The following is an 18,056-nucleotide window of genomic DNA, read 5'->3' as shown; positions in this document are numbered from 1 at the left end:
GTATCTTAATTGTGCTTTCTGAGTCCTAGCGAAAATAACCGAGGGCTTTGACTCACTAGCTCCAGTGATTCATGCTGGGGCAATTTAAGAGGTTACTGTTCTCCTTTTATCTACCTTGACCCTCTGCTTGAGGTTACCACTTCCAAAACAGGCAGCTAAACATAGTCGTCCACCCTTCAGGTGCCAGAGTTCATCCTGTGGCAAATTAATGTAATCTAGAACGGATAGTGATTTAAGAAGATATGCTACTTCTTTGGCTGTGGGAAGCCCAGCCTGTTAAATTGCCCAGCTACAAATTGCCAGAATTTGAGAGTCATATCTCACCTCTTGACTTGCTGTAATGAGTAGGTACTGTGACAGGTAGGCTCTTGAAGCTCTAGCAGCTCCAGCTCAAACTGCTGTAATTGCTGGCTTAAGCTCCTATTCTAGCAGTAATTTGGGCAGTGGAGGTGTGTGGGTACTTACCCGGTTCTGCATCCCTGCTGGTGCAGGCAGCCGCTTCTGGCAGAGAAGGAAGTGAGTAACAGGAGGCAGCAACACTGCAAATTGCTGTGGCGGTATCCATCAGAGCTTGTCTGTCAAATCCCTCAGGACATCTGACTAGGCAGTGATTTTTTTCAGTGCCCGGCGGGAGATAACTGGCTATTGTTTTAGCGCCAGATCATTTACAACAGAGATTCTGCCTAAATTTCCTTTTGTTCCCAGAGATTTGGAGACTAGTTCCTAACCTTCTGGAGAAGCAGGCAGATTTTCTTTGTTTCCAGCTTTGGATGTGACTCTTCCATGGTGCAAAAGCCATGATTGCCATTAAAACCTGTTTGTTGCCCAGTGTTTACCCCTAAATGCCTTCAGTATGGAGAACATCTTTCCAGCTTGCAGAATTTGAGGAAATTTACCCCAAAGCTGGCTGGCCTTTGTTGGCATCCTGTTACTTTTGCATTGCTTATTTTCTATTGCAAGACTCAACTTCTAGCTGCTGAAGTGTGTGTTATTTGGAAGATGTAGAAGTGAAAGTCATTTCATCAGATCCTAATCTTGTTATGGGTAGCTTTTCATCTTTTTTCATCCTGCAGCTACAGAAAGCGATTGCCTATCCAGTTATCTGTCCTGTTCAGTATTTCCGCAGCATTTTCTCCTGCATGTAAAATATTCACATTTGTGACTGAATGTAGATGACTGGGGAAGGTAGATATGAGGAAGCCATACCCACGTTTTTCTGTGCATGTGCAACAGCACATATGATATTATGTGACTTCAGGTTTTCCAAGGTGAATGCTGGAACCAGACACATCTTTGTCAAATGTGTACGAGGTGGTAGTGTTTATTCATAACAGAAATTTGAGCTACACCAAATTTAGCAATATTTGTAAATGCTATTGATCTGTATTTTATCCTATGCTGGTGGAAAGGATGATGGCCGTAGCGGTCATGACATTGTCAAAGCTAAATAATGAATTTCAGTGCCTTTTTTGTACATTTTCAGCAAATTACTGCTGAACACCTGCCAAAGGGAATACTTTTCTCATTTTTGCTGCTTCACTGCTGTGCGTGTGTAATTTGGCAAGCATAACAAGTTCTCCAGTGACCTGCACTAAAATGTTAATGCTAGGATGGGATCTGAGTGGTCAGCTGGGATTGTAACTGGAGATGGAATTTTATTCATGGCTTGGTCACCTGTATGAATATGAACTGGCCTGGTTATTATATGGTTCTAGATCAAACTGTGCTGATGATCCAAAGGTAATGTCATGAAGAAAGGGTGTGGCATGTACTAAGTAAGCTTTCTGGGTTAATTTCCTCCCTGGCACGGAAAGTATTACACCATCCTGTGTATTACAGAAGCATAGCCTTAGTTGTTGTTGTATTCTGACTTTCCAAGTGGGCAGAAGATCAAGCATTAGCGATTGCTTTGAGCTCCGTAAGGATGCAAGCGATCCTAGACTGATACTCCCATGCCCTGGAGAGCTAACGTGGGACCTGCACCATCTTTTTTCCTTCTTTCAGCAGAGATTGCTTTCCAGCCCAAATTAAAATGGGCTGGTAAAATAGTGAGATGCAGCTTATAGTTCCCTTGGCTGTGCTGTGCTTGCCTCATTGATATTGTAAACTGAGATCTACTGCCTTTCAACAGCGCTAAACTGATTTGAAAGAAAAGTCATTTTCTACTAACATGGTGGGTGCAGTAGGTGCAAAAAAAAAAAGGCAGGTTTAATTTTCATATTTTCATCCTTCATATGGAAGGATGTCAAGAAGTGGTTTTCCTGTGACTGTTTTGCGAACGCCGTACTAAGCAGAGCAGAGGCTGTTTGCTTTTGAAATACGTCTTTCTGCAATGTGTTGCAGCTAATGTGTTCTGGGACGCTGTGCCTCCTCGTGGGCCATCAGTTTGTGAAGTCAAGTACTCAGAAGCTTTGAACTGGCAGAGCTGGGGGTGTTTGTGCCGCCTTAATTTGGTCACCCTCTGTCTGTGTTTTGGATTATATGATTACCTACTTTTTCCCTCTTTCTACAAGACCTTTGCCTGGTTCGCCTCCAAAGATAGATTGTGCACTACTCTAAAAATTCTGAAATTAGTGGGAAGGGCCTTTCTTCCTTTGATATAAATAAGATTCACCTTTAACAGCTCTGAGGTGAGATGTGGGTTCAGCTTATGGGTTGAGACATCTCAGTTCAGCTGTTTCCATGTGAACTGAGTGCCTTACAGCCAGTGGAGATGTCATCAGCAGAGCCCAGAGAGGGATCCAGCTCATGCCGAAGCAGGCACCCATGGGTCTGCATCGCTCTCTGGGCTCTGTTGACGGGGCACGGGAGACGAGAACCCCAGCTCAGTGTAGGTGTTTGCGTCCATGAGCTGGATCTCGCACCAAGAGTCTTGTCTCCATTGCAGGCTTGGGCAGGAGGTGTTTCCTTCTTCATCTCTGACTTCTGACTCCTTGAGCTCATGCTGGTTTTTGATGCGGCGTAGCTTTTTGCAAGATAGTCCTATTTCTTCCAGCATTGATTCTTGGTCCCATTCTCCTTTCCAGGTCTCTGCTTTTCCCCACCTCTAGGAAGACCCAAGTGGTCACTCTTCTTTGGTCATATTCTTTTTCTGTCTCCTCTCTGGTGTATTTGTCTTGTCGTAAGCCAGGTTGTGCCATTCGCAGGGGGTTGTAGCCGTAATAGGAAACGTTTGACTTCACTCCGTAGCAGGAGCTTGCTCCTTGGGACCAACATGTCTTCACTGGAGTTGTGAGGGATGTCTGTGCCTAGGGAGTATGCAGCTTTAAGCTACTGTAGCAGCTAAAAGCTGAAATACTTTTCCAGAGCAATAAGCTCAATCACCATTAAAAGTTGAGTAGCTGTTGGCACCTTAGTTGGAGCTACAGTGGATGGCAAATGGAGCTGGGGAAATGGCACCATCGGTTCTTGTAGTCTACTGCAGCAAGCCTCTTCGGAACGTGTGGTTTTACAAGCGCAGAGAAAACGAGCGCGTGTGTTTTTGTAGCACTTTCTTTGAGAGAGATGATATTTGCAGCTTTATAGGTGAGAGAGTTGCTTTGGCAAAAGAACAAGATGAGCTAAACCATAGCTTTTCACTGGTAGTTTTGGCTGATGACTGCTTTTTATTAGCTCTGTTTATAATTTTATTGATACAATTTCTTCGTTTCCTCAAAGCAGCAATTAAGCTGTTTTTCCTTCCTCAAGCTAAATTTTTATATCGGCGTATCAGATGGGGGCGAGATGAATTCTGTTTAGGTAGATGCAGAAACTACAAAGCAAGGACTTTACTGGACACTGTCTTTATGCAACAATAGCTTTTAGGGCATTGAGTTGTTGGAACTATATGCAGTACCGCAGCGGCAGAAGTGGTTATTTTCCTCAATAACAGCTAGGAAGTGGTTGTTACTAAGAATATGCAACTTTCCCTAGGCCACAGTGAGTCAATATCAGAACTGAAATTGGAACTAGATTTTTTTAATACATGTAAGTCTTACCTAGTGCAGTCTGTCTCATCAACTGTAGCAAGAAAACCTTGAACTTCAGTTTAGATTTAATAAAAGAGACCGTCGTGTCATTTCTTTCATAGCTTTAGATGTAAGGATTTTTTTTTCCCCCAAATCCCTTTTTAGCCTGCATCTATAACTACATATTGACTATTCTGTGGTAAACTGTCTATATAATTATGACCTAATCGTTGATCATATTGATTTGGCAACAGACATTTAAATTGTTGTTCTTTCAAGTTTCCCTGAACTAAATTGCACAGCAAAGATGTGAGAAATCAAGGACAAATCTTGGGCATCTCCTCCTGCAAGTTTTGTAACTGTCTTTTTTTTCAGTGTATGTAGCAGGCTGACGGGCTGCTTGCACTTTAGTGCCACTGTGGTGACATGGTTTGTTGTTCATGGGATGTGTTATCTGCTTCTGTACACTTTGATAAAAAGAGAAAGGGATGTAGAGTAAAACCTGTCCTGTGGGAATAGCTGATATCGATTGCCTGGTAGAGGTGGAATTTAATTAAAGGTCAAATAAAATTGTACTGGAATCCACATAAGGGATGGCTGAGATGGGACTAAGAGCTACTTCTTTTTAAATTTTATATTGCTTGGTGAAAAGATATCAGAAAGGCAAAATTGACCAAAATGAAATACTAACCAAACGCAGCCTACAGCCGTCTGCTTTTCTCCCCTTGAAATACCATTTATATTGAAATACTGGGTTAAGGCCACCGTGCTGCCCAGAACTGATGCTTAAAGCAAAGAGTAGGACTATGTATTTAGTGTTTATCCTGATTACTGGACAGAAGTTCCCAAGTTGTTACTGAGAAATGCATTTGATTCTTTCTAAAACTTCATAGCTTAAAGTGTCTCCAATTTTCTGTCATTGTGGTGAGCATATCTTTTTCCCAAGCTTTTCTCCTGCACCCTAGACTGACAAATGGTTTTGAAAATAATACTGTTTGGGGTTGATAACCTTCATGCATGGGCCTTTTTCCCACTTCAGAAGTGACCTCTGTGGTTTTGGTAGCCTGGGAGGCCATGTAATTACTTGTAAACTATTTTATTTTCTTAAGTAGAAGAGGAGCTGCTGTTTGGCACAGGAAATCTTACCCTCTTTTGTAGCAAGCCCAGAGCTTCATAGTGCCTTCAAGCTTCTGGTCATCTGAACCACTTCTTCGTTTTTGCAGTTTTATCAAGTCTTTCAGGATGATGTTCATGGCTTCTTTTCTTTGGCTGTCATTTTCAAATACTATCAGTGGTAATTAAAGGAGATAAAAAGTCTGTACAACATCCTGGAAGCAAGGACAGGAGTTTTAGAACTGGTCGAATGCATAGGCAACCAATGTATCATTTCATCCATGTGTGGTTCATTGATTTGCTTGTCTCGGCTGCTGAAAACCCAAGCTGGAACGATCAGCATGGTGTGTTGGACTAGCTGTGTCTTCCACGTAGAAGATGGATAGTTGGGTTTTTTACTGGCATTCATATATTAGTCTGAAATTTAAAGTGTCTGGCTCATGGTGAAGGAAAGTGTGTACCCTCCTCATCTAACAGATTGGGTATGAGCTTATGAAGTGGACATTTTACAAGCACTTTATGTATTTTCTTCTTTCAGACATCTTGGGGAAAAAGCTGTGTTTTGCTGAAGTGTTGGACCTCAATTGTCTTTATTAGGATAACAGTTTGAAACCACATCCCTCTGTGAGAATGAATATAGAGAGTTCTTGTTTCCATAGTACACGTTTTCATCTTATGACGGGGGAACTCCTTTCCTCTGGCTACTTGAAATGGGCTGAAGTTTCAGTGAAGCATCTAGGTTGTAGTTTTCTTTGAAGCATTGGACAAACGTGTAACTCTACCTGGATTTCCAAAAATTAGGTCCTTCACCAAAACCTCTTTAAAGATGGTGGGAATAAGAGTGAAGGCTTTGCATGCATAAATAATTGAAAGATATTAGAAGACTAAATGATCAGTTTACACAACAGAGGAAAGTCATTAGCGGTGTTCCAGCGAGTCTGTGCTGGAATAGGTGGTCTTGACCATACTGGGTTGGTGGTGAAGGAGCAGGTAAAAATTAGTGTAGATATAGATCAAATTGCATAAGAACGATTTTTCCTCATTTTACTACAGAACAATGATCTTCAAGTTGGCTAATGCCACTCAGGAACAAGATTTTAAAGTTATAATTGATAACTGTGAGAAACACAGGCTTGATGCTTGATATTTATTAAAAGACCGACTCAGTGTGAGGAATTATAATGAAGGGAATAGAGACCAAACTGGGAAATACTGTTATTCTGCTGTGTAATTCAGCAGTGCCTTCACAGCTTGAACCCATGTTCAGCTCTTTTTAAAAATAAGGGAGGAGAGAAGGAAAATGATCCCGTGGAAAAAATATTTCAGAATGATATAATAGAGATCTATGAAATCCTGAGTGGCATGGAAAAGACAAAAAAAGGATAAACGATGATTATCGCCTACGCCACAAGAACTAGGGCTATCAGATGAAATGGGAATTAAATACAAAGAAGGTACTTCTTTGTGCGGTACATAGGTAGACTGAGGGGTGACCAAACACCTTCATAGGAAAAATACTCAGTGAGAGCTGCTAAGTCCACAAGACACCTACTACTGCTGAAGACATCACCTCTGACTCAGGGAATCCATGAAGAGGAAATAATTGGCAACTGTGAGAGTATTCAAGGAAAATACCACTGCAGCTTGCCCTGCTGCTACTGTTCTATCCACTCTAAGCATCTGCAACAGCCATGGGTGGATGGGATATCAGGCTAAACAGACCTTTGGACTTACCCAAGATAATGTTTGTGTGTTCCTGGAGCTTGCAGGTTCCTTGTTCCACCTCCAGACCAGGTCAGCTTGTTAGTGGCACTCCAGCTGCCATCTGAAAACAGTTCAGAGACTCGGGTCTCCCTAAGCCTCGCTGCGAGGAAGCCGGTAGCTCGTGTTAATGCTTCTGTTCTGGGAGAAACGTGAAGACTTTGCTCTCCAAGAGTGTAATTTGGCTGTGCTCACTGGGACAGGTTTGAGAGAGGCCGAGAGCTAAGATAAGGGAGGAGGAGATAAGCTCTCTCTTGCCTATATTAGCCTTGTTTTAGCTTTTACCCCCCCCTCAACCTTTGGTTTTGACAGAGGTGGGTAAAAAAGAGGTTGCAACTCAGCTCCTGTTAGAGCCATACATATGCGTTTTTCTTGTTTGAAATATTTCACTCTAGCATATGCTTATTCATCCTGGTGTTTTCAGTTACAGCTTGCTAATAATTTGCTGCTGAAAAAAAACATTATCTGTATTGCTCTTGCCTTGAACTTGATGGATGGGAGCTTAGAAAATAAGCTTGCAGTGTTAGAAGGTCCTGTCAGGGTTTTCTGTTCGGTGTCCTTCTTTTGCCTCCTGAGCTAAGACAAGCTTTTCAGGCCCCGCTCAGATGTCCCCTGAGAAGAGGCAGTGATTATGGCTTTTGAAATAATTGTGCATTTATTAGCCCAGCATGGTAAGAGCAGAGCAACTCTTGTGCACGGCTCCATCCTGGCTGTCGTGAATGGCAGGCTCCCTCCAGCAAAGCTACAGCCTCCTTGCCCAGAGCTCCTCTCCATGACGTTGCTCTATGAAAGCTGTGAATGATATAAAAATAAACCAAACAACCCTCCCACCCCCTTCCCTCTATAGCCAACATCATTACCTCCTTGTCGTTACAGCCAGGCGTTTAATTAGTCCATGCAAATAGCCCTAGTTTGATTAGGCCTGAAGTGTGTTAACATAACTGTGCCGCTTCTGCTCGTGCTGTGCTTTTTCTTCGGAGGATTTTCAGATGTCAGATCCATTCATTGTGGTTACAACTTGGTAAACAAATTAAGGACAGAAGACTGGTAAGTGTGAAGGGTTTTTTTGCTTCAGAATGGATACTATTTTGAATACAGGTCCTATCCTGGATTTCTAACACCAAGTGACACAGCAGGAGGGAGCATAATTATGTATGACTTATGTGTTAATGGCATTTCATGGGAAAAAAAAAAAAGGATTTGTTCTCATTTACCTTTTAGCAGGTATAAATTTATCAAAATTGGAAAATTATATTTTAGTCAAAAAATAACTGTATTTTAAGTAACTGTAAGTTTTTCAGTATTTGAAAGCTGAACCTTGGGAAACTGATGCTGCTAAGAAACCAAAGCAGTCTGTCGTATTCCTGGTAGTGGTGATAAAGAAAACACTGAAAGGTTGTAATAAAAACGGAGCAGTATAAAGCCAAATAACTGGTATTTGAGCTTTCAGAAGTACCTGCTCTGGGCAGTCATCAAACATGCAACTTTTGAAACATGTCAGATGAGTAAGATGCCACCTGTTCTGTTTACTAGTAGGAAATTGTAGGCACTGAACTAATTATTGCTAGCTGTGTTTCAGAGATTGGCATTGTGATAAAGCAGAGCTATTACAGATCAAGAAAAAGGAGGTCACTTAAGTAGTAGGTGAGGATGTGGTAAATAAGATACTTGTGTATTACATTGGCCGTTTCCTCTTCAGAAACCAATGGTGTCACTTTGTCTTAATTCCACGTGTATAGACATCATTGTCTGTCTTGAAAAACTCTAATTGTGTTACAACCTTGTAGTCAAGGGCACAAGAACGTTGGGGTTTTTTCCAAGATGTTAGGCTTGTTTGAGATGCTAGATGTTCACAATCTTTGTCGTTCACAAAGGTAAGGCCAGGAACCTCTGCTGAGGACTCCGTTGGTCGCTGATTAAAATTCTTGATTTTCCCACCCAGCCCTCCAATACTTGCCTCTTTCCAAAAGACTCTTAAGCACCTCTTCTAAGGCAGGTTTGCAAGTTTTCTGGGGGGTTTTGTGGTTTTTTTCTTGGGGATAGGCTAAGGGTAGATGAGCAGCAGTGCCTTCCCCTAGCCAACTAAGCTGTTACCACTCATTGCGATGCGTATGAGTACAGAGCACCACATTTTGTGGAAATTGCTGCCGTGGGATAATCCATTAGCAACAATGGTGATCAAGTAATACAAGCATCTTCATAATTTATTCCATCTTCACCTTTTAAGAAGGTTTTCTTTGGCTTTTGAAGTAATGCTGGAATGTCCTGCAGACAAGTTTTTGGGGACTGTTGGGTTGGATGAGTTGTTCTAGACCCTTCCTTTCTTTCCACATAGACAGGTACACCTAAACACTTCTTGCTCTTGGTGATTGGTTCTCTTTGATGCTGCCTTTGAGCTTCTGCAGCTGCTTGTGCCTTTCTCTGCTCTTTTGCCTCTTGGTTTACCTCCTCTTTATGTACTCTTCTACTCTGAAACATGTAAAACAGATAGATGGTTTAAAGGTGTGTGATTAATGTGCTGTATATGCACTGTGTGAACTCACCTGCTTTATTCTTATAGTTTATCTTTAGTGAGCTTGCTGGGATGAGGCAAGTCTTTCTGTGTCGTCTGGCATCCTGCCACTCTGATCCTAACCATGGAGTCTGGAAGCTGCTGTAGTATGGATTGTAAATAATTGAGTCTTTGATGTTCAGGTCTCTTAGTTGACGAGACTTTGTCTGTAGACCAAAGTTTAATCGAGAGCGAGTAGAGGCTTTATTAAATTAGTTGTTTTATGCCAGAACTGTGCTGTCTGTTTTTTCTCTAAGTGCGAAAGGATTTGAGACTTTATGTCAAACTGCTGTGTCTGGTGGAGACGTAGGTGCCTTTTTTATCTTAAAAAAACCGAGCTTATTTAAGAGGCAGATTCTGATTTGAAGGTCTGCTTAATGTACCAGCTTTCTCTGAAAATTCAGTCAAATATTCTCCAATGATTAATATTAATAATCTCTCCTTTACTTCTTCCTATTTCAGACAGTTCTGTAATCACACTGAAAAGAACTGCCTTTACAATAGCTATGTCTGTGGAAATCTTAATGTTTCTCTGTATCTCATTTACTTCATTTGTATGGCTTAACATCTATTCTATTTGTGTAATTCACCTCTGCGGTCAGTCCATTATTAAAATTACCCCGCTGTCATATTGTGCTATACACTTGTCTTGATTTCTGATTATTCTTTTGATTATGTGGGGTTCCTCAGGACTGCTGTATTACAAATAGTAAATAAGGCTGTTCCAGGGAAGGAGGAGAAATACTGGAAGATGTTTGTTGCTGCTTGAGAAAATAAAATCCGTCTCCACTTTCAGGTTCTAGAAGAACTGCACATCATAAATATTAACGCCAGAATGAACCTGAAATCGGGTGAACTTGTATATACAAGACCATCATGGGTGGAGTTTCCAACTCGGGTTCATCTAATTTCTCAGGATTGTATCTATTTTGCTTTTCTTAGTCTTCAGTTAGTAATAGTTTTGCTTGTCTTGGTCATCATCAAGGTCGTCTTAACCTCTTGTGTCTGAGTATCCCGAAGCCACTCTCTCAGAGCTCTAGATACCTGCTTTTCAGGCTGTCTGCCTTGTTGGATACAGACTGTTCCCTCTTCATCTTCTTGGCTAGCATGCCATTCCTGTAGGATATGTGGCTAGATGTCTGTTGTTTTTAAAGATTAAGTGAAGGCAAATCCATCATGTCCATTATCATGATAAGTCACTGTATCCTGTTAGTGAGCTTACGGGGTTTTTTTGAGCAAATGAAGTGTAATATGCATAAACTTCTGCAAGAGAATTGACTTGGTACAGTGAGGTATTTTGACATTAAAAAAGAGACTAGAACAACATGTTACCCATTACATTGGTTTTCAAAACAGGCATAGCAGAAAATTATTGTCATTGACCTGAATGGTTTCTAATAGGATTCTGTTGTTTTTGCCTCTGGGCCTTCTGTTTAATACTTATGTTAAAATAGTAATTTCTGAGGGTTGGCAGGAGCTATCAATATTGGAGATGGGCAAATAAGGGATAAATCTGTATTCCATAGTAAGTTGTATACAAGCAAGCTGTGTACTTTATTATGGGAAAATGTAAAGCTGTTTTTCTAGGAATGGTGCAGGATTCTATTCTGAGAAGCAGCGAAATATCTAGAAAATATTTAGGAGTTAAGTCGCATTATCGTGAGCTTTCTATATGATTCAGCAGCCAAATTACCCTTGACTGTATAAATAGTGGAAAATTGGACAGGAATAGGCAAATCATATTCCATCTGGATATAGTACTGGTGTGTCTGCAAAGTTCTGTGGCTGTTTTTGGTATCAAAGGCAACGAGAGAAATGCTTAAAACTGGAGATAGTGCTAAGAAAAGGTATGAAAATGATGTAAGCATTAGAATATATGCACTTAATGAATAATATACAAAACTCCTTGAATCTAGTCTGACACCCTGATACCTGCTAGAAGGGCAACATGGTGGAACACAACTAATTGGAGATTTCTGGAGTACATTATGATGATATTTTGAAATAGGTGGCTCATCCAGTGCCTAGGAGAGGTGCTTTCCTGGATCTGCTACTAGCAAAGAGCTGGTTGAGGGAGGGATGTGGTCTTGGCTGCAATGACTCTGAGATGTTAGAGCTTAAGATCCCAAGGGATGTGAGTAGCAGAATCAAGACATCAGAATTCAGGATAACAGACTCAAAACTTTCCAGGGAACCAAAAAGCAGGATCCCATGGGAGAATGCTCTGAAGGGTGAATAAGCCCAGGTAAGCTTAGCTGATCTTCCAGGACAACCTCTTCAAATTGCAGAGACAGGGCATGCTGATGTGCAGGAAACCAAGCAGGCACAACAGGTCACCAGCTTTGCTTCACTGTTTATTGGGGAAGTCCTGATGGAGCTCAAACATGAAAAAAGGACTGTGTGCAGAAGGTGAAAAGAGGTATGGGATACCCAGGAGGGATACAGGCAGGCAGAGGGCACGTTAGGAAAGTTCAGCTGGAGCTGAAACTCCAGGGGATTACAGAGCAACAAGAAGGACTTCCATAGGTACGTTGTCAGCAAATGAGACAAAAGAAAATGTGGATCTGCTGCTGGATGAAGCAGGCAACTCTGTGATGGAAGGACACAGGAAAAGACTGAGGTTTGCAGTGTTTCTTTGCCTTGGTCTTTATGTGCAAGATCCACTATTGCTAGGTGATCATTTGGGGTGAGAGGTAGCACCCATGGTAGAGGATTGCATTGGGCACCACTGGCAAATTGGAGGCATGCAGGTCTCTGTGGAAGAGGATGGGTGAGGCAGCTCCATCTCACATTAGAGCGGTCATGACAACCAAGAGGTCCCAAGTGACTGGAAATGTCGTGTCTGTCTTCAAGAGGGTGAGAAGGAGACCTACAGGCTGATAAGCCTCGCCTTGGTCCCTGAGAACATTGTGGAGCATGTCTTTGTGGAAGCTGCTTCCATGGTCAGGAAGGTGGCCAGGGGGATTCGGCACGGATTTGCAAGGGCAAAAATGTGCCTACCCAATCTGCTAGAAATGCAGGAAACCATGTTTCCAGTGGGCAGTTATGATGAAACCTGGGTACTGAAAGTAGATGTAGGAGAAGCAAAGTCAGTCTTGAAATAGATGATCTACTATAAGTTGTTACGTAAGTCACTGATTAATAATGGTAATAAAAAAAAATAATCTATGACTTGATCTGCAAATAGGGAACAGATTTCAAAGATGTTACTACTTTAAAAATTAAAAAAAAAAAAAAAATCCAAGAGCTTTCTCCACTTAAAGTGTTACTCTTCAGCATACATCAGTTTGTCTTTTTTTCTGCTGGCCGGTAAATATCTGTCTCAGGTCCTGACTGTGCTTTAAAATAAGATATCTTACCAATTTGATTTAAAAAAAAAAAAAAAAAAAAAATCAGTGTCTGTCTTGATGCAAATCCAGTGTTTAGGAGAGAACCTTTTATGTAGTATTTCCTGCCCTTTTCAGGTCTCCAAGCTCTCTCTTACAGCTCACCATTGACTCGGTCAGCGAAGGAGGTGCTGGACATGCACAGGAAAATGTTGAAACTAAATGTTAAACACTGACAGATTTTTTTTTTAAATAAATTTTTAACTTAGTTTTATTATGCAGCTTTTTGCTGCATAATAATAATTGGTACAGCTTTTATGGGTACTTTTTGATAACTCCTTCCATAAAATGACAGTTATTTAGATCTAGTAAGGCTTTTAATTCATGTCTGCTTCTGATACTCTGCGTTTGGCTTATTAACTTGTAACCTTACAATTTGTACCTGTCCTTAGATTTAGTATTAGGTTTCAAATGAGATAAACTTGCTTATTTTGCAAATAGGAAAAATGTTAAATATCCAAATGGTGTTTAAAGTTCGAAAGTTGAGAAAAAACAGAAGATTAGTCAAATTTCTTTATTCAGGAACCAATGGGAGATGTGTTGCCAGAATCGTCTTCCATGGAAGGTTGACTATCACACACTTCTTTCTCTTTTTCCCATTAGTTGAAAGGAATCTCTAGTCTTTATTAAATATGGACCACTTTGATTCAAGCTTTTATTTTACGTTGAGAAAGTAGAGTATGAGACTGCACTCTGTTTGCTCCCCACAAGTCTTTGGGACTGCTGGGGAGAGCTGGAGGACTTGTGGCTTGGGTTGAAAATATCTGTTTCTTAGAGAAGATGGTGATTTGATGAGGTTTGTGACTTTCCTTGAAAATGCCATCTTTGTTACTTTATTTGTTTTAGGTTTTCTGGTTATCATTAAGACACACTTCTCTTTTCAGCATAGAGTTGGGCAAGACAATTTTACTAGCCATTACACCATACTGAAATCCTGTAGGTGCCCTTAGCAGATGTTATAGTTTAGGGTCTATTGGTGTTCATAATATTCAGCATTTTATATCTTGGCCATAAATTTGCTTGGGGGGGTGGGGATACAGTTATTTTTGTCTCCTTTCAGTATTTCTAGCCTGATTGCAGGTGCTTAATATGAGCATGTACCTTCTGGCATGACGAGTGAATTATCTGGTGACTTCCCCCCCTCCTTCCCCTTAGCTAAAATTTCTCTTTTAATTCTTGCAAATCACATCTTCAAAAGTGGGTGTTATTCAGTCTGATGTTAATGAATCACACGTTCACAATGTTTTCCCTGACGTGATAAACAATTGTTCTGTTAGTCTGTCAGATTAGTGAGCCGCAAACTCTGAAATGTTTTACATGGGTTTTGGTGGTGGTGGGGAGGTTGTAAGATGCTTATTTTGACAGCCATTGCAGTCTATCCCCCAAATATCTTGGTCTTTATGTATCTTAGGCTTTAACAGTTTGAAGGGAGTTAATATTTTTGCTTGTGAGTCTGAACCTGCTTGGGGTTTTTGCTGGGTTTTTTTGGTGGGGAGGGGGCTGGGGGATGTGTGTGTGTGTGTGGTTTTTGGTCAGACTGGACCTCCATCATGCTCTGAGGCAGGCTCTGGAGTTCTACTTTGATTCAGAAGTTTCCAGCTATCCAGAGCTGGAAATCAGATGATGAATCTTCATAGAACACCTAATAAATAGCTGAAGTTAGTCATCCTTGTGATTTTGGTGTGCAGTATTCTTTCAGGTATCAGCATAACATCTTTCTCTTACTCAAGGTGTCCTCTTTTCAGCAACATTTAATATTAATACTGAGACCTTCATCATTTGGGACCATTAAAGAGACCGATATTCTTCTCAAACAGTGGCTGTTAATCCTGCCCACACCCTGGTTGGGGAATTATCCAGATTATCTCTGCAGTTTCAAATGGTTTCAAAAGAAGTTTCCTTCTTCCTGCTGTAAATCTTTTCTCTTGTGCTGCAGTCCTCTGTTACACAACCACCATATTCTGCAGGAAAGACGGTCAAGTGAAGTGATTCCTTTATGGAAAGGAATATTATCCTTGCTGGTAGTGTTGGAGATTATGTTGATTAATGGTTTCCTTTTGTGAACTTTGGTTCAAGGCTGCTTTGGATTCCTTTTTTTCTTTTGTTTTACTCTCTCGTAGGTCAGTATCTTACCATTTGTCATCAGTAGTGGATTTTTCTGCTAGCTGGAATAATTAGCCTTTGTTAGACATGCAGTGATAAATGGGAGAGGAGGGGGGGAAAGGGTAACAATGAATTTCAATTCAGCATTAGACTTCAATGAAGTTGCGAGCATGCTGCTTGCTCACAAAGGGAAGTGATTTGTGGAATTTTTCATGGACAGTCTTGTATGTTTTCTTGTGAGAATGAAGCTGGATCTTGTTGCAATCCCTGCAATTTATCTGTATGCCGTGGGAAGCAAATGAAAATATACTGACTGTACCAAACTTTCCCTGATGTGAGGTCCTGTGTTATCATCAGTGTCTGAATGGGAGCAAGTGCTCAGACTGCCTTTGGTTTGTCCCCCAAACTAAACAAGATTCTCATTGCCTACTCTGACTTTCCCTTTTGCCCAGGCTTCGTTTCCAGACAATGAGTACTGAAGGCTTAGTTTGGTCTAGGAGCATCTTCCTAACAAGTACGGTTTAAAAAAGCCCCACGAAGCTGCCACAGCCCAGTTCTTTTTCATACAAAGCAAACCGCAGACTTTCATTAGTGTGCATATTTGTGTATTGTTTCATCTGTGCATTGCCATAAGGTTGAGGGCACCCTGGCTGCTGGGATATTTGAGGGTTTTAACCTGGATTTTGATTCTGGTAGGGACACAGAAACTGTCACCTGGAAGGTGTTGGAAACTCTTCTGATGTTACCCTGTGACACCTTCACAGTTTTAATAGGGGACTTTTTTTGCAGGTATTCAGAACGAAGCCTGACAAAATGCGTTGGGATAACAATAGAGACCAGACCAGATTACTGCCTGAAGCGGCATTTAAGTGACATGTTATCCTACGGCTGTACGAGGCTGGAGATCGGAGTGCAGAGCGTGTATGAGGATGTGGCCAGGGACACCAACAGGTGAGAAGAAAGCTTCAGTGCGAAGCTGAGCGTGGCTGCTCACTGTATGCTTTCTGGAATACTCTTGAGTAGTGTGTCTTGACCTGTTTGCTTGAACACCCATTTAACATTGAACGTTGAAACTTTTAGCTCATTTCCTTGCTTGTGTGCCCATACATCTGTTAAGAAGAACTAATAAACTGCAGTGGCTTCATGGATTATTTTTTTTTTGTGATATTGTGTAGACCATGTCTTGAGAAGATGGAGTTATTTGTGATGTTTTATTTTAAACTCATATTCTATTCCTGTATCGTACACCTCTTTTTTTTTAATTTTTATTTTTTTTATTGCTTTATAAATAAATTCAGTTTTGTGAAGTGAAACTTGTGCCCAGGGAGAGCTCATAGTTTTTATCCTATGTAATTCATAATCTATAGCCTTGAGTAGATACAGTGCATTATAATCTATTGGAGGTACTTTACCAGCAAACAGCATGTTCTCTACCCCGGATATCTTTTTCTGCTGAGTATTGGAGAGGAGAGATGACACTGGCAAGTACAGAGGGTGAGACATAGCCAGAAACAACGCCTGTTGATAGATTAACCACAGTCATCCTAGGCATACAGTATCTCTAGGGATTGCAAAATATATTTGCAAGAGGCCTGTGACTTATTCCTTGTCATCTTGGACCTGTGGCCAAAAGAACAGTTGTCCTACGTAGGAGAGTGTGCAATATATCATTCTTCCCACCTCTTTACAGGCAAGTAAGCCAATCTTTTTTCTTTTTTTTTTTATTGCAAGTCTGATAATTCTGTTGAGATTTTGAAAGAAGTGATTTTTCTCTTGTTTTTTCACTTCTGACACTCATTCAACTCGCTTTCATTCTTATTGCATATTCCAGTCACCTACCAAAGATGTTTAATAACCATAATCATAGGTAATGACAGAGAGATTATGGTTCAATAAAAGCACATTTTTGTTAATACCTACCTTAAAGGCAGTAGTGCAAAACTGAAAAAGTTGGACATTTTCTTTTAGAGACTTAAAGAAAGAATCCAAAATGAGTTTCCCCCTGTGGGTTTAGCTATAGTATTGCTGGTGCATGGTGCAGGATGTCACTGCTATGAAATGGTCATGCTCCAGGTCTCAGTAGACGGGAAAAGCCAGTTATTAAGTAGTCCAAGAGTTAAGAGCTAATATTTATTGGTGGTACTTTCCTCCTCTAGATGTCAGAGCTTTCCAAATGAAAAGATCCATACTAAGGAATGTAGCTAGATCTCGCTCTTAGGCTAGACGTATTCATTTACAGTTCATTCTGACACAGATTGTAAATTTAACAATTGATTTCTCTTCAGCTTTTAAAACCTTTTTTTCACCTCAAATCTTTTAAGGGTGTCCTATCCTGAGGTGGAACTTTAAAACCTCACTTAGCTATCACTTCAGTCATCTTCAGTTTTCCTCCAGTTTTGTCTGTCACATCAGAGCTGGTACCATAAATCGTTCAAAGCTGTACATCACTTCTGGCTTGTACATTTGCTAATGAACCCTTGCTTTCCTGCTGATGAATCAGAAGAAGAATGAAGTAGTATATTACTGACTTGATTTCACTCAGAAGTAATCCTGTGTAGAATTATATTTTTAAAGGCACTTTTCAAAGCTGCTTGCAGAATTCCTAAAAGGCTTTGCTGCAGGCTGTCTCAGAGCAGGGAGAATGCAGGCTGTTCACTCAGATATCTGCCTCCAACTTTTTAGAACAATGAATTGGAATATACTTTTAGAGAAGGGTGATTCAAGTTTCTCTTTCTTTTGAAATGACCTCATTTTGCTTCTGTTCTTCTGTTTTGTGGGGGATGTGTTTTGGCTTTAAACTTTTAATATTTTGCTTGTAGCAAAATGTCAGATTACAACCAATTAGGCTAACTGTTTGGAAATTACTTTCTATTATGTTCCATAAGTCATTAGTGAGGTTTTTGAGTGCTTTTGGTGGCTGTGAGGCAGAAAAATATTCAAGAACAGATCTAGGCATCAAATAATCAAGTTATTGATGCAGCTCAAATTCTACTTCTAATAAGAAAATAATTTTTATTTATGAAGCAAGTCTCCATTTACTCCCCTCAGGCTACTCAAGGTCTTGAGTAATGCTGTCCTTGAACAATCTCAGAAAAACACCGTAATACTTCTATAAAAAAATCATAAATAAAACTAGAGTCTTAAAACTACATGTAGGGATTTAACGGAGGCAGAATCTTCCAGTAGGGAGGAAGG

General features: G+C 40.6%; 1 protein-coding gene across 1 annotated transcript in view; it reads left to right on the top strand.

Annotated features, from left to right (window-relative positions):
- ELP3 (elongator acetyltransferase complex subunit 3) overlaps window positions 1–18,056 on the top strand; it is a 90,794-nt gene that overhangs the window by 16,505 nt on the left and 56,233 nt on the right. Inside the window, exon 8 of the mRNA XM_069805501.1 lies at window positions 15,651–15,812. Coding sequence (XP_069661602.1) covers window positions 15,651–15,812 — 162 coding nt within the window. The remainder of the gene's footprint in view (window positions 1–15,650; window positions 15,813–18,056) is intronic.

This window comes from Haliaeetus albicilla, chromosome 18 (assembly GCF_947461875.1).
Source record: "Haliaeetus albicilla chromosome 18, bHalAlb1.1, whole genome shotgun sequence".
In the NCBI taxonomy this organism is placed as follows: domain Eukaryota; kingdom Metazoa; phylum Chordata; class Aves; order Accipitriformes; family Accipitridae; genus Haliaeetus; species Haliaeetus albicilla.
This window is presented reverse-complemented; position numbering and strand designations above follow the sequence as displayed.